The 25,129-nt window shown below is 31.2% G+C and overlaps 1 protein-coding gene across 5 annotated transcripts in view; it reads right to left on the reverse strand.

The window, feature by feature from the left end:
• Window positions 1-25,129, reverse strand: part of unc-104 (kinesin family member unc-104) — a 66,225-nt gene that overhangs the window by 7,030 nt on the left and 34,066 nt on the right. For 2 of the 5 annotated variants that reach the window (XM_071892154.1, XM_071892155.1), the window contains exons 9-17: window positions 19,721-20,275; window positions 18,707-18,803; window positions 18,304-18,643; window positions 17,859-18,247; window positions 17,376-17,810; window positions 17,048-17,322; window positions 16,451-16,918; window positions 16,351-16,403; window positions 1,303-1,462 (exon numbers count right to left, since the gene is read on the reverse strand). In XM_071892154.1, coding sequence (XP_071748255.1) covers window positions 1,407-1,462; window positions 16,351-16,403; window positions 16,451-16,918; window positions 17,048-17,322; window positions 17,376-17,810; window positions 17,859-18,247; window positions 18,304-18,643; window positions 18,707-18,803; window positions 19,721-20,275 — 2,668 coding nt within the window. In that variant the 3' untranslated portion in view covers window positions 1,303-1,406. Of the gene's footprint in view, window positions 1-1,302; window positions 1,463-16,059; window positions 16,127-16,350; window positions 16,404-16,450; window positions 16,919-17,047; window positions 17,323-17,375; window positions 17,811-17,858; window positions 18,248-18,303; window positions 18,644-18,706; window positions 18,804-19,720; window positions 20,276-25,129 lie in introns of all 5 variants that reach the window. The other 3 variants (XM_040722675.2, XM_040722678.2, XM_040722677.2) reach the window with 3 other exon arrangements.

Genomic DNA, 25,129 nt, shown 5'->3' on the forward strand with positions numbered 1-25,129 from the left:
TACACTTCGAAGATTCGAGGAAGGTCTGTACTGAAAAGGGAATGTTGTCCATAGGTTTCAGAAATCTATACTGGGAAGGGTTCATATATACGGCCTTCAAAGTATTTATTCTGTTAGTCAAAACTTAGTTAAATTTTTTGTGTATAATATTAACACTGGGTAGTTCTTCAGGTATCCAGGATCCTTGTTAGCTTTCTTTATCAAGACAATCTGTCCTTGTGTAATGTATTCTTAAGACACAACAGCTTGCGATGCAAATTCTGTAAAGAACCCACGAACATTAATATTTCATAAAAAAAGAGCAGACGAGGAATCAAGAAGTCTACCTTGTTTTAGTAAATTTTGAACGTAAAACCAGAAGACCCAGAGGATTTATTAAACTTATCATTTATGGCAATGATATTTTTTTATCACAAAGTGCGTCAATGTTTTTCTCTTAGATCTTTACCTGCTTCTGATATATCAGCATCATCACTCTGTTCACACCTCAAGTCCACACAAAAAGTAAGCTGCATTCTTCTGACATCTCCTGCACTAATTATCGCTCTGGCAATCATAACATGAGTAGTGATTAGAGTAGAATTTATTGATATCACTATAGATGAATTTTGGATCATCCGATTTCAGACCATTATTATCTAATAGCCAAATGTTTTTTTTAATACTATAATTCTCTAGCCGCATACACTGCAGTCTGGAATGTGACAGGTCATCAATATTGTGCATATTCATTTGTACTCTATATTTCAGATCGTTTTTCCTACTTTTCGGGTCTAACTTGGTTTTTTTTCTTTGTCAGTAACAATGCTATTGGAAATAGATTCAAATTTGTGAAGGTATTCTATTTTTCTTTTCGTAATTTTCTATTTTCCTTTTCTTCTATGCAAAACTTAACAAATTTCTCAGCACTACTTAATGGAGAAAAAAGTATTGGAAAAAATGCGTGCCGGCACCAAAACAGATTGAAAAGTTAATATATTGAATATCTCTGTGAATATTTAGTTTAGTTGATCTTCGGTTCTTACTCATGATGATCAAAATAATTCATTATTAATACATTTTTTTTAGAAATAAAGTACTTATAAAATAAATATTCGTAGCTATATTAATAAGAACAAGTTCTAAAATTACGCATTCGACATTGCAATGTGGTGAAACGACAATTTTTTTAGCATTATATTTAGAGATGTGAAATGTGAACGAGCAGAAGGTTAAAACATTTTTTAAATCATAAAAACCCTGTTACATTTTTACCCTAGAGTATTTATCTATACTCACCAATAGTTTAAAGATAGTACTTACTTGTTACTTTTTGTTCCATCTATACTCCACATAAATTTAAGGTGTTTCTGTTGATATTATAAATTTTCTTCGGTTGCTCTTTATATATTGGTTAATTTAGATAGTCAATGATGACTGTTCTTCGGAAGGATCGTTTTACTTTTCTTAGATATCAATATTTCTGAAATTGATGAATGTTTTCAGTAAATTTAAAATTCAATTTACTTATATTTGTTCATTACAATTTTTTAAGAGTAATAGTACATCTACTTTATATTATTTATTTTTTATGATTATATTATACTATTACTAGCAAAGGAAATACCTAGGGTTGCTTGGGGAAAAAAATAAAATTTTGTACAAAAACAAATGGGAATGTTATTGTTACAAGAGGAAGAAATTTCTGACCTTATGCATTGAAGAAAAATGATGTCATGATCTTTTGACATCAAGTGATTCATAAGTGCATGTCTAGATCTTTTATCTTTACTCATTTAGTACTTAGAAAAAATATTGTGAATAATATAGTGAGGGTACGGGATATAAAAATAGTGGCCTACCAACAATCAAGAGGCAACAGGCTCAAAGCTTTTTGACTGCTTCTTATCTCTTACAGGGGAGAGATCTGTATCTGGTTTGTTTCTTTTTCCCACAGAGGAAGCACAAGTAAGACGGTCCAAAATATATGGACGTCCAAATGAGGTTTGAATTGTTTCATTGGCTATCAACATCATTAGTCATATCAAATTGTTTGATCCCTGTATTGGAATGAAAACTATTCTTCTTCTCAGATCTCGTCATTTCAATGCAGGATATATTTCCTTCCTCTTTTGTTACCCTACCAATCATCAGTGAACCATAGATCAGTCACATAAACTTCGTGTAGGTCTACAGAAGAATAAGTTATTCACTTATTTGCAACCAAATCCGATTAATAAACTTAATAACAATTTTAAGTTAAAATTATTATTCCTGGAACTTTTAGAAATACTATTAGTTACAATACGAACATCCTTATCAGTAATTTTCTGTGTAGACACATTTGTATGTTGCACTTTTTTAGAATGGCGGTCTGACACTGTTTCTTTAGTATTTTAAAATAAGTATTGCACTGTTTCAAGAGCATAGGGAGTATTTTGAAGAGTCTCTTCAAGAGCTGACTGATTAAGTAAAGGATGTATCCCCTGACTTATAGAGAATCCAAGAGCTGGATGAACGTGTTTGCTTGTAGATGGAAGAATTAATGGTACACTCCAGGGTACAGCATTAAAAAAAATTTAATTTCTTTCTGTGACCAAGGAAAGCTATGACGAGGCTATCAGAAAATTAAAAGAGAATTTTAGCTGTAGTTTGAGTGTAATATCCAAGCTGGTCCAAGGATTTGTGGGTCTAAATCAAGTAAAAATAATGCAAATGATTTTCATCATTTCCACGATGAAATAATTACGATTACGACTTAAAGCGAATGATATAGATTTTGAAGTACCTAGTTTAAGAAGTTTTGTCATTCCTCTTCTGGAGAGTAGAGATTCTGGCCTCCTTAGGGATGGATGGGAGAGATTCGTTAGGGAAATTCAAGATCAAAATTTGATCAAAACAGAAAAGTTCCTATTGCATGTTCGAATTGCAGCTAAGGTTGCTGAAACTGGCAATTCAATTAAGAGTTATGTAACATCCCAAAGCATGAAAGTGGTTTTTAATAAAAGTATAATAAATTTGTATCAGCCCCTAATAATTGTGTAAAACAACATTCACTCGATGGTTGTGTGTTGTTCTAGAAGAAAACTTACAATGCCCGTCAATTACAAGTAAAGAACCTCTGTGTTTTTTTTTAACTGTTTGAAAATGGGTCATCGTCTCAGTGAATTTTTATCAATTAATTCATGTCAAAAGTAGACACCATACCCTTCTTCATAGAATTAAAACAGGACATGTTCCTTCAATTTCAAGATCTAATGTTTATTTCTACTATTAAATCTACTTTGTTAATGACTGGAAGAGTACATAATCTAAGTAATGATGGTAGTAAAGAGGTTCGTGTATTATTCGATCGTAGATCTCAAATAAGTTTAGTAACGTCTAGGGTGGTTAAGTATCATAAGTTACAAGGATTTTCGTCACAAATATATATTGATGGTCTTCCTGATATGGGGTGGCCAATTAAAAAGTATTCTCGACACGGTATCAGATTATAGATTCGTACTGGAAAATCAGTTCTAATCGTGGACTTTGAAGTTAATTGTATTTCTGAATACTCTTTATCAATCCCGAAAATTATATTATCTCCTTCACATTATGTGATTTAGATTTAGCTGATTCTGCAGATCTACCAGGAAAAATTGGAATATTGATAGGAGCTAATATGATCCATCGATTTTTAACATCTATTCCAGATATCATTGGGAAACAGGATGAACTGTTTGTAAAACATAAGAAACTTGGATGGGTTATTAGTCTCCCATTTAATCGTCATTATGCTTGTGTATCTCATACATCTATCAAACAAGAAGTTCATGATAATTCAAAATTTTGGAAACTAGAAGAAATTGATACCTCTATGAAGAAACCTAAATAAAAAAAAATGAATAGAAGGCTGAGGAAGTTTTTCGTTCTAAGGTTAAAGTGACAGACAATGGTCACTTTGAGGCTCCTTTACCTTTGATGGATGACTCTTTGGACTTGTCAGAGTCAAAAGCACTTGCTCTCAAATGTTTCAATCAACTAGAATCATCATTTCGTAGGAGGGCTGGATTTTGAAATACATATCGGAATGCTATGGAAAGTCATTTTGATTTGGGTTACACTAAAGTGATACCGTATGATGAAGTAGCAAGCATAGATAAAATTGTAATGCTGGTTTCCCTCTCCAAGGTACCTTGGAGAGCATTGGCCTGCTCCCTCATTTTGGGCGTGTATTCACAACATTTCCGGGGGAGGTTAGAGGGATATGACCTCCTCAGACCAAATTTAAAAAATTTCAGGACTTTTTTAAATCAATAAAAATATTAATTGATTTAAAAAAAGTGCACCCTTCTTTTTCTTCGTTTACTATCATATGACAATTTCCGGGGAACCAAAAAGCCCGAGATTTGAGAAATGTAAAAAAATAATATTTACCACATCATGGTGTGATAAAATAAACGTAAACTACAACGAAGATTAGGATTTTTTTTATTCATCAATAAAAGTGAATAATGGTAAACTGCTTAATGATCAGCTCTCTGTAGGTCCAAAGATAAAACTTGATCTTATAGACATTTTATACTGGTGGATCTTTCGGCCTGTAGCTATTGTGGCTGGTATAACAAAAATGTACAATCAAGTTTATGTTCCAGAAAGACAACAAGATCTTCTGCGTTTTTTTTAGACTAAAAATAAATGGCCATATCAAAGAGATTTTTGGAACGGCGAGTGCTGCACATTCGTGTATATCTGGTGTCAAAATGAATGCTCATAAATTCAAATCACAATATCAAACTCCAGTGAATGTTTTGATAATGATATGTACGTGAATGACTTGGTCACTGGAACAAGTGACATTATCAAAGGTTATAGATGGTTACAATGAAAATTTGAATTAAGACTTCTGAAATCCTTTTCAGTTCCTAGATGTGTCATGAAACCCAATTTTAATTATAAAGATGCTGAGTTGTTTATTCTTGGAGATGGTTTGTCCAAGGGATGAAGTGAAATGCTTTAAGTCAAGGTTGTTCTTAATGATGAGTCTATCAAAGTTGGTCTTCTCACATCACGTACTAGAGTCAGACCACTCCAAATCACAATTGTACTCATGTAATCAGAGGCTGCACTTTTATGTGATCGCCTTATTAAACATTTTTACCCAATAACTCAAATTAAAATTTCCAAAGTTCGTGCATGAACAGATTCTGTTATTGTTTATAATTGGATTTAAAGTGAGGCATCGAATTGGAAAGCCTATATTGTCCAATGGTTACAAATAATTCAATATATTATATGTCCATCATGTTGGAGATATGTGTTTGGAGTACATAATCCTGCCGACCATAGATGGCGTGGATTGTCGGCCGGTCAATTTGTAAAAAATGGTTTATGGTTCTATGGACCTCAATGGCTTAGTTTGAAGAAAGAGATTGGCAAAACATCTATGTTATAACTGGTGAAGAAAATAATGAAGTAGACTTTGAAAAAAAGAAATCTGTTAATAAACTTATTTTTCGAGATATTCTCACTCCTTTATTTCAAATACATTTTTGTCTGTGATCAAGATTCAAAGATATATAACGTGGTTAAAACGACTACCTATATTGTTAAAGGGAAGTGTCCTATAACAAGATGGTGCACTTTCTCTTGAAGAGCTGTAAATTGCAATAAATTTATTGTGCTAGTTAAACAAGAAATCTATTTTGAAAATAAATTCAAGAGTTTAAGTCAAGGTGATTTGAAGTTAATATATTTTCTGGGATACTGATGATCAATTAATAAGGGTTCTGGGTTGCCTTAATAACATGGAAATATTACAACCTATACCTAAACTCCGATGTTATTTTCAAATCCATCAGGTTTTGCTGTTCTTCTTACTGCACCTGAACATGCAAAATTACTTCACTCTGGTAATGCTACAACTTTAGCATCACTCCGTTATCTTAATTGGATTGTTCGAGGGAGACAATTAGTCAATTCAATAATACGTAAATGAGGTAGATGTCAACCTTCTTTAGTCAAGCCGTCTCCTCAGAAAATGGGGGATTTACCTCTCGCAGGGGCAGTTGTGGGTCTTCCATTTGCACAAACTAAAATTGACTGTGCAGGCCCGATCAATATTTATACTTCAAAAAGAAAAACAAATCAAGATAAGCATAAGATCCTAAATAATTCCAACATTTGGGTGAATAGAGGGTATGTTTGCATGAATTTTCTCATTAAAATTTGATCACAACTGATTTCACCATCATCTGCTTCTTTATTAAAGATCCTTGTGCCATGAAGAACATTGGAAGAAATAACTCTAAATAAATTCTGGGGAAAAGCAAGCAATATAAATATTGATACTAAACCCTCCATTATACTTTTCGAAAAATATAAATGAAACTTTTTCATCCTGTGGCTCATTGCATTAGAATAATCAACCCATAAAATATACACTCTATTTTACTCTCCCTGATATCGCACTTAGTTGGTCAAACTAAGTGTATTTTATAGGATAGAATAATTAAGAAGGGAAAGAGGGTATTAAATTGAAACAATCATTAAATGAATAACATATGCTGTTAAACCATTTTTTAAGGTGATCTTTTTTATTGTGTCCAATCGGAATTATAAGAAAAATTAAAAAAATATATTTTAATTCGTTGAAAGTGGGTTATTACGTTTATTATATTATACCAACAACTATATAAATATACATCAATTGACAAGCAGAATATTGGGATTTCATCAAATGGTCAACTCAATTATCTACACCTTTGCGGAACAGGACTTTGGAACTAATTGACAACTTCATTGATTTCAACTTAACAACAGAATCTTGGAATTCCCAACATCCTATTGAATATTAATTCATATATTTTGACATATTTGTACCCTTTTACTTTTTTACCGTACAAGCGAAACTTTTGTAAATAAATTCTGTTCCCCGTTCATTTTTGAATTTTCAATTTATTCATTTAATATTTATCTAGTATCTTAAGACTAACCTACAAAAATACTCATTAATTTCTAAAGCCCTTTTCGTTTCGCCATACATAAAAATGAGCCTCAATGGCGTAGCTTACTAAAAACAATACAGCCAATCTCAGGTGTCCTAAATTGATACACTCATTTTTTATAAAATTGTGTCCAATTTCTTCAAATTGTTTTTGTATTTTGAATATTCTCAAAATAGAGGCAGTACTTTCATTCAAGGCAACCTCCAATTTATTTTCAATAATCTCCCTCCTCAAAAATAGCTGAACCGAGATATTTTTTCTGAGTTATTTTATTTTTTATGGAATGGTTGACCCTTGGTATAGACAGTATAGGCAAATGTTTTGTTTTGAAAGAAAAAGGTGACCCAGAACCTAGCCCAATTTTCGGGTCTACCTTAATTTTTCCAACACTATAGTTGGACCCATAAAACTAGGGTGTGGTCGGTCTTTAATTGTCAGACCTAGTCGCATTTCATTTTTTTATTATCTGGCAGAACTGTTTTAGAGAAGTCTCTAATTGCTTTGCTGATTTTTTCAAAAGGTTTTAATTTAGACCTGTGCATTAATATCTGATATACCTATTGTGGTCTTAGTTTGTATATAGTGTTAACTTCTCCAGACAGATGGGTTCTGTTTTTATTATTGTTATTTATTGTTAGAGACATTATTGCTAGACTTTGGGGTGGAGGGGGTTGGAGGTGCTTGCCGTGTGAGAAGATAAAATTAGTATACTTATTAGTATAAAACGGTATACACTACACGAACTATAAATTTCCTTGACTATACATATATTTGTGCAGTGGTTATACCTTTATTTTGTAACACTAGTCGACAGTATTCTTTTTTTTACATAGTCCAATTTTAAATTTTGCGTTGGTTATCGATGTTACATTTTTTAATTATTTATTATATTATTAGAATATAATAAATTTCTAAGACAATTAATATATTCAGCTTTGTGTAACAGTATAATATTGAATATACATATTCTTGGCTAATATTTTGCATAGGGTACCAAATTGATTCGGATTGGCCCTGTTAGATTGCAGGGTTGATCACAATACCATGTAAATAAAAAAAAGAGAGTAGGCGAAAGAGTCAAACATCATCAATTCGTTTTTTTTTTGTAGTGCCATTGCCAGAGGCCTACAAATGAGTAACTAAATCTAACTAACTGGAAGATGAAGGTATACAATCGACTAGAATTATTTAGGAACTAAAAGACTCGCAACTGCAAATTATAGTTAAAGATAAATAATTTGAATTTAAAATTGCAATTATAAATCCTCCACGGCTTACTAGTCCCATTCATCAAACTGTGTGTGCTCTTGGCCTTAAAAACATATGTATCTCTCTAAGTTTATTAAATAATTATGGGTGGGCAACTTCCAAAAATATATGACTGTTTGATTTCATAGTATTTTGGACATTCAGTAAATTAATTACCTTGGATTGGAGTTCATAATGAAAATCTAAATGTAAGTGTCAATTATATATAACATTTCCCCCAAAAATAGAGCAAATAAAGTAGGTATGTTACAAAATGCCGATTTACGAAGATAAAATTTTTGCAGGAGGCGTGCATGGAAGTATTCTTAATATTTCACCAGGTCTAAAATTTATTTCAATCAATTGCTTCGTCTAATTGCACCATTTGCTGGAAAATAAGTCATCTCAAGATAGCTTTCAAAATTACAAATGTATTGTAATGGATCAGGTATAAGCTATAATGGACCAATAAAATGTTTATTTATCTAGTATCTTGTAAAGTTTTCGTTTAATGTGTTTGTGAGACGTTCATCAATTTTAACCCGACAATAGCACCTTTAATCTTTATTACTGCAGAATACGAAAGTACTTTGATTATTTTAACTTCTCTTTTTTTTTAATAATTATCATTTATTGCCTGGAGAGCGGGGAAAGATATTGTTATACTCGAATTTCTTACATCAAAATCTGTAATATAATAAAATATGATATTTCAATAAAACAACACAACTCTCAAAAGAATTAAATAAAATTTCCATGATTTACAGAGTACAGTTGATGTTTTTAAATATCTGGAATTGAATGGTATCATATGAAATTCTAGTATCATGATACATATTGAAAAGAAGGAGATGTTTTAAAATTAAGACAAAGTACGTTTATATAGTGCAGTAATAAAGATTGAAGGAGCTAATGTCTGGTTAAAGTTTATGTATTTTATATAAACAGATTGAATAAAAACTTTACAAGATACTAGATAAATAAATGTATTTACGTCCATTATAATTTTTATTTGGTACAATAAAAATATTTTGTAATTTTGAAGGCTATCTTGAGATGACTTATTTTCCAGTGAATGATACAATTAAATGAAGCAACGGATTGAAAAAAATTATACTAAATAAACTATATTTCAGCAGCCATCAAAGATAATAATTATAATTAAACGCATAGTCACGAAAAAAAGATAAGGATGTTCAAGGGATGAACTGAATGAGTGAACACTGTTCATTTTTCCGTTCAACGTCCAAACCTGGATTTTGATAACCTATTTAAGCTCTAATTCTTATTATATTTATTAACATTAGTAATTTATAATTTGTGTAACTAAATGCTAATAAACTTTATTTATTCAACTTACAAAAAGTCTGCTTTTTCGTATCTTCCAATTCCAACGCTTATTTGATTGAGTAAGTGTAAGCCCTCTTTTAAGCTATCACACCTTGCATTGTAGCTAGGGGTTATGCTTGTTAAGAATGTTTTTGAGGCACTTAAATTTTGATTTATCATCGATGCATATATCCTTCATGTATATTAATTCCCTTAAAAAAGGGCCAAGTAAATAGATATTTTTGTGTCTTTTAAAATCATTTTCAATTTTGCCAACATTCACCTCGGGCTACTTGGTTCAAGTAAAAAAATTCGCAATAATACATGTACAAGCAATTTTTTTTTTTTTAAATAATAATTCTGAAATACACTTGCAAGTATTTGATTAACAATCATATGAAAATGATACTTTGACAAATTGTTTTACATATGTTGAGGTATCACCCTGCCAAAAAGTAGGGTTTTTGTAATTATATCTCTCAGGGGGGAATTTCAAAGTTAGGATAAATTTCTCCGGAAGTTTTGTCAATTTTACTTCCCTGTTGATATCTTAAACTTATTTTATGATTTATATGGACATAAAAAAGAATACTGAACTACGATAATTCCCAATATTACTTAGAAATTTAGATATATAAAAAAATACAAGGTGTGAAAAGTACTTTGAACTGTCGTCCTGCCGCTCATATTGGTACTGTTATAACACATATAACATGGGTATTGGAAATCCAGCAAACATAATCTCTAAGAGATCAATTATAAGATTGAAATTGAAAACAAGGATAGCGAAACTTAGTATTTACGTCTTTGTTATCGTATTCTTCATTGGTAACTGCACCAATCCATACCATATTGTCATAAGTGCAATCAACAAATTAAGAAAATTATGTTTATATGTACGATTTTTTAGTAAATGTTGTAATGATGATGAGAAAATCTACATACTATTCAGACTATGCACCATAATGTTTTAATTAGTAACCAGAATATAATCTGTGGAATACTTTATTTAAATTGTGATTGACGATGAAGATAAATTGACAGTACATTCCTCTGATGGGTGGTCCCAAGAAGGTCATCCCATTCATTTGAAAGAAAAACTTGGCAATTATCACGTCATTAGTTTAGTATTTTATCGTAAGTAATCCATGTTTAAATAGTGCATACACACATAAACAGAATACAACCCAGAACAACTAACTATGGAGAACCATTTTCTTTGGAGACTACAAAATTTGGAAAAAAAAACCCAGAAGAGATATAAGGGAACTTAGTGCCGAATTTAGCATAAAGTTCCTTCAAAATGCACAAAATCAACCTTTCCTGCTCATAAAACATATTCCTTTAGGTACTAACTTAAGAAAGAGAACTTGTAATTCTTTCAATGCATATCAAGGAAATGATATAGATATTTTTTGGAATAATCGTAGGAATAAGTTTACAGGTAGGATTATACAATCATATGAGTCTCTTCTATATATATATTTATTTTTTTTTCTTTTGTACCTAACAGCTATACAATAATAATGAATAAGCAAAAATAAAAATAAAAAATACGTCTATTTTTAATAATGTAATCTAAATTTAGTTTCTTATTTAAAGCATAAAACAAAAATTTCAAATCAATTTCGATGAAACTTTATCCAATGAACTTGATCTCAATGAGACTGGCCAGTAAAATTATTGCAAAATTACATGAAACTTACAATAAAACTACTTTTTTTTTCTTTATATTAGTAACTAACATTGTAAAAAAGAATAAATCAATTATAAAAATCTTTATTATGTGAATTTTTCTTTTATCAAATACATTTATGAGCAAATTATGAACTCCAAAAATGTATGTGCAATTTTTATAACACTTTTACTCAGTTAAAAATTTATTTAAGTGCGTGGTGCATAACTAAGCACAGTGGTAGCAACAATGTGCAAAACATCCGGTCGAAACATTATAGAACTTTAAGATAATGCTTTTTCAACATTTGGAATGCATTTTGAACAAATAAATGAGAAGAACATCAATATTAGACATATAATTTTGAGAAGCAAAATCTCATGTAAATGTGAGCTTTGAGTGCGTTTCGTTTTATTAATTTTCATTCGTAAAAAAACTTTCAGAAAAAGATAGGTAGTTCTAAACATGAACATAATTTTTAAAGCCAGTGCTGTTAATGATAAATAGCCGGGTAGAAGGTACTTGTTAAAATGTGTCCAACTCCAAAGAGACAAATTTGTTCTTCAATCCTTCATGACACTGCAAATCAATTATTTCAAGTGTCATGTCAACGTTCAAATCAGAAGCTATGACTGTGAAACGGTGAGCAAACTGCTTCAGTCTGTCTATAGTTCTCTAAAAAGCTGAAATCGTTTCTCAAACTCACTGAAAGCCCTCAAATTTTGTCTTTGTGACGTATTGTATCAAAACTGACGATTGATGTATGCATATCGTTTAAACAGAGAAAATGTTCCGGGTCACGGCTTTTCATCTATGTCTCCCAAAGCTTTAACTTGAATGTACGTATGGTGTCATAATACTGTGATACAATTTTTTTTACGGTCCTAGCAACATTTTGCTAAGATTATTCAAGTCTTCAGTGATGTCAACCATGAATGCAAGGACTTGTAGCCATAGTGAGCACTGTAATTCCTTAACAGGTTTACCATATTTCTCCATAAATTGCCCCATTTGGCTGCGTAAATCAAAGAAGTGCTACAATACAGCACAGCACCTCTGATTAACCATCGTACTTCCGTTTAGGTAATGTTTCAGTCCTTAAGCAGGTTTTCAAATTAATGATTATTATTAAATATCTGGCTCAAATTAAATTAACAGTTTGGAAAACCAGCTCTATGATGTGATCCATTTTTAGCGATTTACTGATGCAACATGCAATGCAATTTCTAAAATTAACTTCCCCATTTTCGGTTTGTAGTCTATTGCGCCATCATTGGCTATGCTTTCAGTAAGCATTCCGCTCTAACTTGGGCCAGCGCTCCAACTAAAGAAGTATAATCTACTCAGCTGTCGTGGTGTCTGCCATGGGTAAACGCTTTGTGACAATTCAAAGTTTTATTCACCACGAATAAATATGGCAAGGTAGACAACGTCCGTAGTATTAGTACTCTCATCAATCGTAACAGAAAATACCAAAAATGACTTCACTTTGTGTTTCAGTTGATGGTCTAAACCTGCCGATAGTTCCTAAATTCCACGGTATGTCTTGTCAAACTAATGTTGCCAAAAGTATGTCGTTCCTCACAACGCACAATTTCAGCAGCCTTCAAAATGCAGTTTTTAACCAATTCCACATCGCTATAAGGCTTTGATGCTAAATTTAATTGTAAAAATATTAGATAGCTGGTTTACACCACAGTATCACTAGCGTCTCCTCTTCTGATGAAAGGAGATTATTGTTTGCTCACACGCATTATCATTTCATTGAACATTTGTTTTCTCCCAGCAAGGAGATATATTTTTTTATTATTGTGAGTTTCAAAATGGCGCCAAATATTTTATTTTTGAAACACGGATATTTGCTGCTGGAATACCAAGCATACATACATGGGTTTCATTAATTTTTGTTTCTTTTTTAGAAAAACTCTACACATAGTATCCACTTTTCTTCTTTTTTTTTCACTGATGCGGGTGCGAGGCCAGATGAAAAATTAATATCGCAATTCACGCCAACATATGCTTAACAAACTCAAATGCTACCACCTACTGGTGTTAGTTACATCACAATGTTGGTTCATATTGTATTTTTGACTTTTTCAGATAGATATTTGATGATCAGCTATTTCCTTCTATAGGGTCATTCAAAACGAGCGGTTTTTGGATTGTAGAAATAAAACACATAAAATATTATATTCTGGTCAGAACTTTATTGGCCGCAACTGGCCTTTAAATGGTCCATTCTTTCGCGCCAATTTTTGATGACGCGTTCGAGCATTGTGAACGGAATCTCACGAATAACTCACTCAATATTTGCTTCCAATGCTTCAATTGTTGCTGGTTTATCCACATAGACTTTTGCTTTTTCGTAGCTCCAAAGAAAAAAGTCCAAAGGTATGATATTACACGATCTTGGTGGTCAACTCACCGGGCCAAAACGTGAAATTAATCGCTCACCAAAATGATGTCCTAATAAGTCCATTGTTAGGCAAGCTGTGTGGCAAGTGGCACCGTCATGTTGAAACCAAGTATCGTGCAGACACAATCTTCGCTACAGTCGTAATATTTTCTACGCTGCGAGCTGTATGTAGCTTACCAGACGACGGGATATCCCAACAAGTTGCTGCCACTTCCAATTTTTCGATTATTCTGCGAATTGTGGATTCTGAAGGTCGATTATGCGGACCATAAGTTTGGCGTAACTTATGGAAAACTTCTTTCATAGAACGCTAATTTTCTTAACATACAATTGAACAATTTGTACACGTTGTTGTGGCATATATCTTTCCATGAAGAATTGTAAAAAAATGACGTAGGAATTTGACAGAAATCGCGCGTGCCTGTAAAAAAATCCCTACTGGAAAAAACCGCTCGTTTTGAATCACCTTTATTTGGATTCCCAAGTCAGTATTCTTTTCACTTTTTAATTGGAATGCCATTCATTTTTCTCATTGGCAACAACTGTAAACGATCAGGATACTTTTTTACTTAAGCTTCAAGTATCGCCCTCTTCCATGGGATACCGATCCACTGTTATTATTATTTTACACACACTAGGATACAAGGTTAATAGAAATACAAGATTATACCATAACACATGTACGACATATGTTTGACTTCCACCACGCTTTGAATATTGACGTCATATGAGTAGTTGCGTGTTTGGTCAAAATCTGGTTTCCCTGCCCAGTGGCCGGTACTATACATTAAATTGAAAAGTCTAGCAATAGTGACTTCATAGACTATAAGTTGTTGCGGGTTTTGTCAAAATCTGCCTGTCTTACCCAGTCGTCGGTACAGTAAATCAGATTGAAAATTATACCTAGCCCGATTACATTATGGTCTAACCTTGTATTTCTAATAACCTTGCTAGGATGGCGCTTTTATTTACTTCTCTACCACGTATATCAAGCATGTATACGTATATACTGGAGTGGTACTAAGGAAACTTTTTATTCGGGAAAAATAGTCCTACTAAGGTATCAAAAAGTTATTTTTGAAAAAAAAAAAAAAAAAAAGGTAGTACAAAATTTGACTATGATCAATATATAGGAGTAGCACAACCACCCAAATTTACAAATTTTTTCTTATATCCTAATAAATACCCAAGAAGGACATCATATTTAGTATTTAGATGAGGACTTTATCTAGAACAAATATTTTAACAGCTTTCCCCCAATATCAACAATTCACTAGTCCAAAAATATTACAAGTTATAATGACTTCTTATTTTTATTTTTTTATTGGTTTCTGCATACAGTGGCAACTTTTTCGTCATTAAGGGTAGATGAAGAACATTATATCTTAAGTAATTTTTGAAAATGAAACTAACTATTATTTTTTCCAACTATTAATTCAAGTAATTAACCAATCTGTTATAACACAAATCGGGAAAAAATGTCAGGTTTCGGACACAATTTTAAGAATGATTTGAGTTTGTTGAGAATGTTATTGTATTACCTAATCAGGACTACAACATGTTCAGAACTGTCATTGAATACCTCAATACTTTTTTTCTATCTTTTGTGCTTTGTTATTGTCGTCCATGCTACTTCACAAGACTGGATACTCATATAGAAACCATGTTGACATATTCATTTTAATAAAAAAAGTGATGGTTCTTTTTTGGTCGCAAAATCTTCTAAAGTACAAATATTATCATTTCATATTTTCTTATCAAGAGTCATTTTTAGTCGTTGTTTTAACATTAATTATTTTGGTCTTTCAGTTGTATCAATAAATACCATTATATAGAACTGAATTTCTTTGAAATAAACTCTCATTTTACACTGTTTTTTGGAAGTTGAAGCAAGTATCTTACTTCGGTCATCCTTCTTGCATGGTGCATTGTTCCTGGACGTTTGAATGACATTTCATCTGGAAGAGTACGACCAAGGAAGATTTACGATTAAATCATTTTGACAAGCTCCCTTTCAAATATCTCCATCCTTTTGTTGATATATATTTACTTTTAAAGACTCTGCTTTATGATCCGCTCTGGAATTAAATGCGTCCTTCTTCAAAAATGTTTCTGCAAAGTCTCATAAAAAGTTTTGATGTCGGTTTCATGTGAAACTAAAATCCTACTTTGCCAACCAATTCAAGTAAATGATGCAATCTTTATTCATACGCTAGTAGAAGCACAATACTTCACAATTTCAGCAACCTATTCAATCACTTTATGCACATTCTCTTCTTCTATTCCCCTTAACCCCAGCTAGTAAATAAAGAAAAATAAGAGGTTTTGTAAAAAGTTCATCAAAATATACGTAGGGATTAAGGTAAATTATGCTAGAGGAATAATAATTATATAATTCAAAAAATTTCAGTTGAAAAATATACCTTCATGATATCAGTGAAGCTATCTCAAGTGATAGGTAAGATACAACTGTTTAGCTAAAATTCGAATCTATAATTAAAAAAAAAAAAAATCATTGAATTTCACCTACATCAAAATCTCCCAGGGACGAAAATGTTTACGGCAAATATGCCTGTCTCAATATTTTTACATACGTCATCAATGAGTGAACTTAAATATATAATAATCAAATGGTAGTCGAATTATATTTAGTTTGACAATTCTGTTAAAATAATAATTTTAATCGTTAAAAGAGTAAGGAAATAATATATTACTATTTTTATTAGCGGAAGACTCATTTGTACACCGGTTTCTTGATGTTGCTGACCTGTACATATAAATATAATTAAATCATATAAAATACATTATACTTACCTAATACGTCCAGCAAGAAGAGGATTTATAGCATAAAGCCAATCTTGAAGTTCTTTTTCGTCAGCAGTTTGGACCAGATAAACATTTCTCTTAGAAATAATCCGAAAAGTATTCTTGATTATTGTTTGCTGATTTGTGGAATACTCTGTGGTTGCATGTGCCAAGTTAATTATACCTCTCTCGGCATGGTCTTTTTCATCTCTGAATATAAAAACATATGGACGACGAACTAATACCCAACGTTTTTTCCATAACTTCGTCTTTGGTTCCAACATGTTCAAATAACCTTTACGAGATATGATTGGTGATACTCGTATTTCTTCTAATTCTGGAATCAGCAATACCTTGGAAGGAGATATTTTGACTGGAGATTTAGTGGGCTGCATAGGAGATAAAGTTTCCATATCTCCAAAAAGACCCGATAAATTGTCTAAGATTAACGATTTCGGTCTTTGCGGCTCAGAAGTGCTAAATATGAAAAAATAATAACTTAATTAATTTTACAGTTAATGAGAACAAAAGAAAAATATTAGAAAATCTTATGTAAATTTATTTTATTCTATAGTTAACTACATATAAGATCATTTGTTGACTTACCTAATATTTTGTGTATAGATGGAGTCACTAGTATGAATATCAGATGGAGTTTGAATATTTTTGTTTATTTCGGTGAAGTTAGGCTTTGGGCCTAATGCGGATAGTTCTTTATTCAACTGATATTGAATTAAATTGAGGTATTTTAAAGAAACTTCTCGCTCAGTTACAGTCATTTCTCGGGGCTCATATGGTTCTTTATTGCCTATATTAATCATCCGTTTTTTTATATTTGTTCGATTCTCACAATTTGCTTTTGCGACTTTATTACATGCCTCCTAATGATTTATAAATATTTTAAACAAAAAATAACGAAAATAATTGATATTACCTTTTCTGACTTATCTAAATTATGATTATTAATATTTAATATCGACAAAGGTTTATCCGTTTTCAGCTTTTCTCTTAAAAGTAAAAAATGTCGTGCTTTTTCTGTTTCAGAAAGTCTCTGAATTTTTTCTAACTTCCACTGATGATCAAATATTAAATTATCCCCTTCAGGCCTCCAGCCATGTAAATTTTCTTCTCCTCGCACATAAGTGCGGGATGTATCAAGAACGCGTCTTTGTCTTCTTTGAAGGCCTGGACTACCAATTGTTGCTTTTTTAATGGCCATTTCATACACACCAGTGAGTCGATTACTTTCAGGATTCCGGAATGTACCCTGAAAAAGATGCTTAAGTCTAGGACCTATCCGCCCATCACGGCCGTAAACAAGCATGGCTAAATCTTTTGTTATAATTGCTGGTTGACAGCAGTTTTCCATCTAAAAATTATAAGTAAGAATATTTCTCAATTCTTTGGTAATTTTTACCTCTAAATATGCTGATATTGTCATATAAATTGTTTCGCCAGATGGGGTTACTCTATTTAATAACAAGGAATTGTGTAATGATGAGTCCCATGCCGCTTCAAAGCGAAACATCGATCTTTCTTCACCCTGGTATTCTAAATATTCTCCTGGAAACAGTCCTAAGCTTAAGACACTACCATCCAAATCATCGTCAATATCTGATTCAGGTGTAACACGGATCCTTCCGACAACAAGTTCTCTAACATCCCTCCAAACGATATCTGAAGATTTTTCATGAACAATCGTTATGCGAATACGACGTTGGAGACCATGATGTAAAAAGTAAACACCTCTACAGGGTAGTTCATCTGAATGATCTACCAGAACAGGAACGTAGTCACCAGATGAAGCTTTAAATTACAGAAAATTTAAAAGGAAATAATGACTTATTTAATGAGTGTATTACCTAATTCCAAAACTTCAAACCAAACAAGGATATCATGTTTATTATGAACATGTACTAAAGTTGACTCGTTGAATTCTATAGGTGATTGGGTTGGGCATTGAACATTTGATTTAGTTGAAGAGTGCTGCCATTCATCTGCTATTTTATGACTTTTGATCGGCTGAGATATTGGTAAGGATGCAGGAAGCATACCTTTTGGGGCAGGACGACTTGTTCCAATATTAGACTTTTGATTGCTAGATAGAAAATCAACTTCTTTTTGTGAGCGGCCGTAAATGGCAAATAATATTGGTTGATACTTAATATATTCAACAAAAGATTTTGTTACTGAAACAGTTATCTAAATAATAGAAAGTATATCTTAAGTCACAGTTTCAGGAAAATAGATAAAAGTTTAACCTACATTTTGAACATGAAAAAAATTTAATGGACAGTTTTTGTTCATTTGTGTATGTTTCATGGGTTCTGAAGAAAATGTTTCTTGACAACGATTTATGAAACTGAAAAAAAATTAATATATTATTTCATTATAGTGTTTATTATTTCAATTTTCAATATAGGTCAAAGGGAATGTTTATTTAATCTTGAAAGATTTTTCAATCTAAAAAAAAACAAAAATTAATTTTATTGTTTCATAGTTCTTAACCCTCAAATATAAAGTTGTATAAAATATGAACTAAAGTTCGCAATCTAAAGAGTTTGTTTTATTTTCCATAGTTGTGGTCATTTAAGTATAAAGTGAATGTTTCCATGAATGACAAAGAGTAATCTTAAGATTTGTTTGGGAGTTATCAGTTGAAGTCTTTGTTGGACTCAGACCAGAATTGAAAATCCACATCGAAGGAATTTCTATCTAGGTCCTTACTAAATACGGGGTGGAAGGAAAGAAACACAAATTCCGCTCCGTATCGAGTTAAGACATTGGCAGGAATTAGAGATGTAGATATCAGGAGGAAGATATATTCCTTTAGGATTTTAATTAGGGAAGAGGGTATACATGGACAAAGTTTGCGGGCAGAGGGCAGGCTATCAAAATTTCGTATATGTGCATTCCTAGTAAACATACCATGTTTTGGGTTCCTCTTATTTTTCTTTCTTTTTTTTACCTTACCGGCATGTCATAATTTATAAAACTCTAGTTATATAATATTTTCTATATTTTAAAAATTTAATTATTTTTATAGCGTGCAGCCTCCTTCTCTAGAATGATCCTTTACAGTAGCTATTACATTTTATATGAGCTGAAGTATAGGTGAAAATAACAAAAACGTAGAAAATTCGAGTGGATATTATTTGTGTTAGCACAACAGTTAGATCACTATTAGATTTATCAGATTTAATAATAATGATTAATTATTGAGCCTTAATCATTTTATGTTACCGAATTTATAAGAAATATATTTATATAAATTGTTACCTGAATTGAGTGAAAATATCTGTATATTCAGATGAAATTCCATAGGCCTGAAGTACAGATATTTTGATAGTAAATGTTTTGCCTATTTTTAAATGCTCTGGTAGATCATCAAAAGTTTCTTGCTTTTCATGGTTAATCTCCTCATCATATTCAAGTCTCTTTAAGTTATCCTCATTTATTTTGTTATTTACAAAAACATTTTTCTCATTTATCTGTAGGTAATCATCAGAAAATGAAACATTGGCTGATTGACATACTCCACCGCTGCCATCAAAATTTTCATCTTCCACCGCATGATTTACTACTGATTGTACAGACACATGAAGATACCCCTTCACATCTCCATGTTCATTTACAACAGCTAATCGATGGGCCAAGGGTACAGGGTACATCAAATTACTCAAATATACATAAGCTCTTCCAATTAGTCGGAATCTTGGGAAACGATCATAAAATGGATCTCCAGTTTCATCACTAGACGAGTGTTCGTCAGAACTCGCAGGTGAAATTTCAGCCTCATTTTGGCAAATCTCTCTCATTAATTCAAGTCTTTGTCTGAAAATATAATATTATTTAAAGTTTTGATTTGGGTGATAATGTCTAAAAAATTTATTTAATTATTTAACAAATGAAATGACATTTTGCACCTAATTTCATATTTATTTTTGAATTTGAATTTTACTGCATAATGATAATAATACCAATAAAAAGGAAGAAGATATGTGTGCTAAATGAGTGCATAGCCTCTTCAGTGCACCCAACTTTAAGAAGATTAATTGTAATTTAGCATTTAAAACAAAAATCAATTTTCCACGTAAAAGAAAAAACTCAAAAAAACAAAAAGTTTGTTTCTATGAAAATGCAAATTTAATTCTTTATCTGGAGACCATTTCGTAAATCGAAATTTTTTATTTAAACTTGAAAATTGTTATTTAATTACAACTGAAGCACACTTTAATTGTAGAAATTTTTTATGTTAAGTTTTTTTTTAGGTTTGCATTTAATGTCTAACTCGATATGAAGTTTTATTAATTGGTCAAGAACAGATCATTCACATTTTACACCTTTCAGTTTTAAAATTTAATCGAGTTTTTTTAATCAACGCAGAAATAAGTTTTATTTTTGTAAAAATGTAATTAATATTCTTATGTTTCCCATGGATGTTCCTCAATTATCAGTGTTTTCACAAAAAAAAAGAAAAAAAAAGTCATCATCCTAATTTTTTTATAACTTATATGGGCTCTCAAGGGAAAGTTTGTTTTTTCGTAAATAAGTTTTATTTTTTCATAAAAGAAGATCGATTCCCCATGTCTTAAAGATTTTTTTATGGTATTTGTTGTTGCTTCAAAATTCCATAAGATAATTAGATTAAAGAAAGAAGAAGAGGATTAGCAGTTAGTCTTATTATGTATCTTCAATTAAAGTATAAATCAAATATATAATATAGGTACGTCCTAATAATGACAAAATATAGTACTATTTTATCAGATTCTTGTCTCATTTTCACTGTCACGTCATTTGTGCCATCTTGGCATATTACTCATATCTACTTGATTTTAGGTTGGCCCACCATCCCTGATAATGATTCAACGTGATTATATGTAAGATCCCCTTAATGTACATGTGGTTTGAGAATGTCCCTTTAATTTAATTTTATTTTGAAACTTTGTTCAAGTTAACCTTGAATTAAACACTCCATATGAAATTGAAATACCAATTTAAAAAATCAATCAAAATCAACCTTTTTTAAGGGAATTTTTTTTTGTTTGTAATATAAGATTTATTCTTTAGTTTAAGCTAGTAATTATGATATAATTACTAGCTTAAACTAAAGCTAGTAATTATGATATAAAGTAATTTTAAAAAAAAGAGTAAATATTTGCTTCAAAATGAGATTTTTTATTATCAGAAACATCTTTTTGCATTGTATTCAAGATAACAACATAATAAAAAAAAATCAAATGCTGGAATGCTTTTATTAATTGTTATTGTTATATATTTAAGGATATCATACGCTACGAGATTTGGCGAAGTAACATCATTTGTTCAGATCATATTTGGATATGTTCATAATATTAAGGTAACTCATATTATCAATACTAATTTCCTGTCATTGTATCATTACATGAACATAGAGTAGAGTAAAGTACTAAAGTTGTGGATACTCTATATGGCGCTTTCGGCTATTAACCAATAAATTGGACCAATTTGGATAACTTGAAAGTTTACAAGATTGAAAAAACCTTCCTTCCTGATTAGCTTATATCAGGTTGGAGCCTACGTAAACGCTACGAATTAAAAAGCTAAAAGCTATAGTTTTATTAAGTAGAAAGTGAATCCATATTAAGGTCATGTAGTTATAGTAACAAATGAATGGGATCGAGCGAATATATTTAAAACTCTTAGTATGCTCAATCAACTAGCAATTGAAATATTTTATATATTAAACGATATTATTGAACTATTGGAGTTAAAGTGTGAAAAGAAATCTCAACCGAAGGATATAAATTCAATTATTGAAGATCGAGATTGTATGAAATCAACAATAAAATATACTTTGGTAAGGCGAAGTACTTATTTGAATAAATTTGAGAGTGTGGATATTTCCTTCAAGAATTACTTATAATTAATCTGAGTTATTGAGAGGAAAGTTAATGTATTTCACTTTGTAGAATGACGATTGATTTTTGAATAATATTAGGATATATGGAATAATATTCGTAGGAGAAACAACTGGTAAATTAAACCTCGTTTGTAGATATTTAGATGGGTGAAAAATTGAGATTGTTGATTGAAATCAGTAATACGTCAGATTTAGCTGATCCTAAGATTTTGTATTTAATGCAAAGATTTTTCCTTTTAAATATAACATTATACTGAATAAAGAAATATTTTACAATATATATCGAAAAGAAGCTCAACCATTTGAAGATTTTTACATTGATACGTAGAAAAATAGTAGTCGAGCAGAGTTATATTATAAAATGTGGTAATGCGGGTGTTTTGAGGGGAATGTAAAAATAAAATTGATTTTTAATTCACACGATGAAGACACAAGAAAGAAAGTAATGCTGTTCCATTTCAGGAATAGCCTCTCCAAAAGGTGACCGATGTTTGTTTAGTAAAAGAGACAGCAAAAAATAAAAGACGATAAAAGCTTATATACAAAAACCAAGATATACAAAATCTAAAAAGCTAATAGAAAATATCAAAGCAGAGATATGGGTATGAGAAGAAGAGATCAAAGGACTATAAATTGTAAATATAGCTTGAGAGCTAATAAAAAAAAATCAATCTCCAAAATAAAAAACAGAATGTAGGAAATATAAGAAATTGTGTAATTTCAAGATTTCAAGGATGTGTTTGGAGTAAAATGGAATAAATTGCCGGGTTTTGATTAAACATTTAACTGAATTTAGCCCATTGCCATCGATTCACGTCAGGATAAAAGAGATAAATATCTAGTTAGATATGATTATTCTATAGGTGACTCAAGGTATGAAGCAACAATCACAGATTATAAATTTTTGAAAAAAATGCATTTTCGATATTTTACATATGAGAAACACGTTAAAAATGGTATTAGTGGAGCAATTGGGAAGTCATTTTCTCAATTAGGAATAACTAAATGGAAGATTGGATGTGGAAATAAAGAAGTTGAAGGGGATATAATTGTAGTTGAAGATTGTATTGTAATGTTTATTTCATGGAGTAAATGTAAAAAAACCTAAGATTCTACATGAGAGCTATCCCACTCAATTACAAGACAATGGATGGAGGCAATCAATCATACGAAAAAAAATATGGCAGTTGAGAATGATATAATACCGTCAGAATTTGAAAAATAACTTGTAGATAATGAGTTATTAGAAGCATTCTCAGATGTTCGGATTGATAGGAAGAAGCAAAACCTTTTAAATTATAGACTCCTAGGATAATACTATTGACACAAATAGAAAAAAATAAAAGAGAGTTGGACAATATGGTTCGTTTGGAATAACTCAATCATTAGGGAGCATGCCCACGAAATAGTATTTCCCACTTATGTTGGTAGGAAAATCAAACAGAGGAATTTGATTTACAGTAGATATGACAAAACTTAATTTATAAGTTACACCCTATCACAAATCCAAAATAAATAATTTCAAGTATAGAGACTGGATATAATTATTTTTCAACATTCGACATTATTAATAGATAATTGCAAATACCTTAAGATAAGAAAAGTCAAGAATTGACAAACTGCCAGGCCCTTTTCGATTAGGTACGCTAGGTGCTATAAACTACCAATTAATCCCAAATTAAGATGTTAATAACACTATTTCGTCTTTATTTAATTTAATAAATTTCTAGATATCCCTTGATTCACTAACAAAAATTTTGCCATGTTCATTCCACATGACTTCTGGTATGCCTTAACGACATGTAAATAAATCACCGGAGAGTTATTAGAAACTCAGACATAGATACTGAGAATACAGCTTCTAGACGAAAAGTTCTCGTAGCCATATCTGCAAACAAGCATATATATGCCTTCTACGTAATTCTAGTTTGCTTATTTGGAGGGACTAATAACAGTCCAGCGTAATCAACTGAGGTTTTTCGCCAAATGTATTGATAATTGCTTTCTAAATTCAGGTAGGCCTCCTATTTTTGGAAAATGAAGTATAGGAACCGATTTTAGACATACAACACATAACCAATCTTTTACAACTATTAATCCAGTAGTACTGACTTTGTGAAGCATGTGTAATACTAGGTCTGGCATGAAATAACCTCGAGTGTTCGTATTCAATTAACATTTTGAAAATTCTAGATTAATGTGACATCAAAATTGGATGCTTTATTTCTTTTGGCCATTCTTTGATATTTTTTTTTCTTTCTACATGAGTCATTTTTATTCACTTGTCCACACATTTCTAATTATATCAAGGATGATAAAGTTACTGTAATTATAAATAGACTAATTTATCCAAGTACATAGAACTATATGTTGGTTAGAACAGTTCCACACAAATGGGTATAAAATACCACCTTGCAGACATCCTTTTGTTGGCGAGAAGGGCACTTTACATCTTTGTCGAGAATATTCAACCTTTCATTTTTCAAAAAGTACTTGTACCATTTGTTTGTACAATCATCAATGTCAAACATAACAAAAGGTTCTTTCTAGCTTCAAGTGGAAGATTATCAGATGCTCCTTCTATGTCAAAAAACACTATTAGGTCATTTTTTTTTAAAGAACTACTACACTTTCACCTTTATCTACTACTTTTTCCATCGTCGAGTCTGTGAACTTTCCTTTTCGAAATCCAAATTGATTTATCATTGTGACGTTTAACGTCAGGGACTCAATATACGAATTTTAGGTGTACCATTCAATATGGTATTAGTTAGTGTGATTGGTCT

This window comes from Lepeophtheirus salmonis, chromosome 12, assembly GCF_016086655.4.
Source record: "Lepeophtheirus salmonis chromosome 12, UVic_Lsal_1.4, whole genome shotgun sequence".
In the NCBI taxonomy this organism is placed as follows: Eukaryota; Metazoa; Arthropoda; class Copepoda; order Siphonostomatoida; family Caligidae; genus Lepeophtheirus; species Lepeophtheirus salmonis.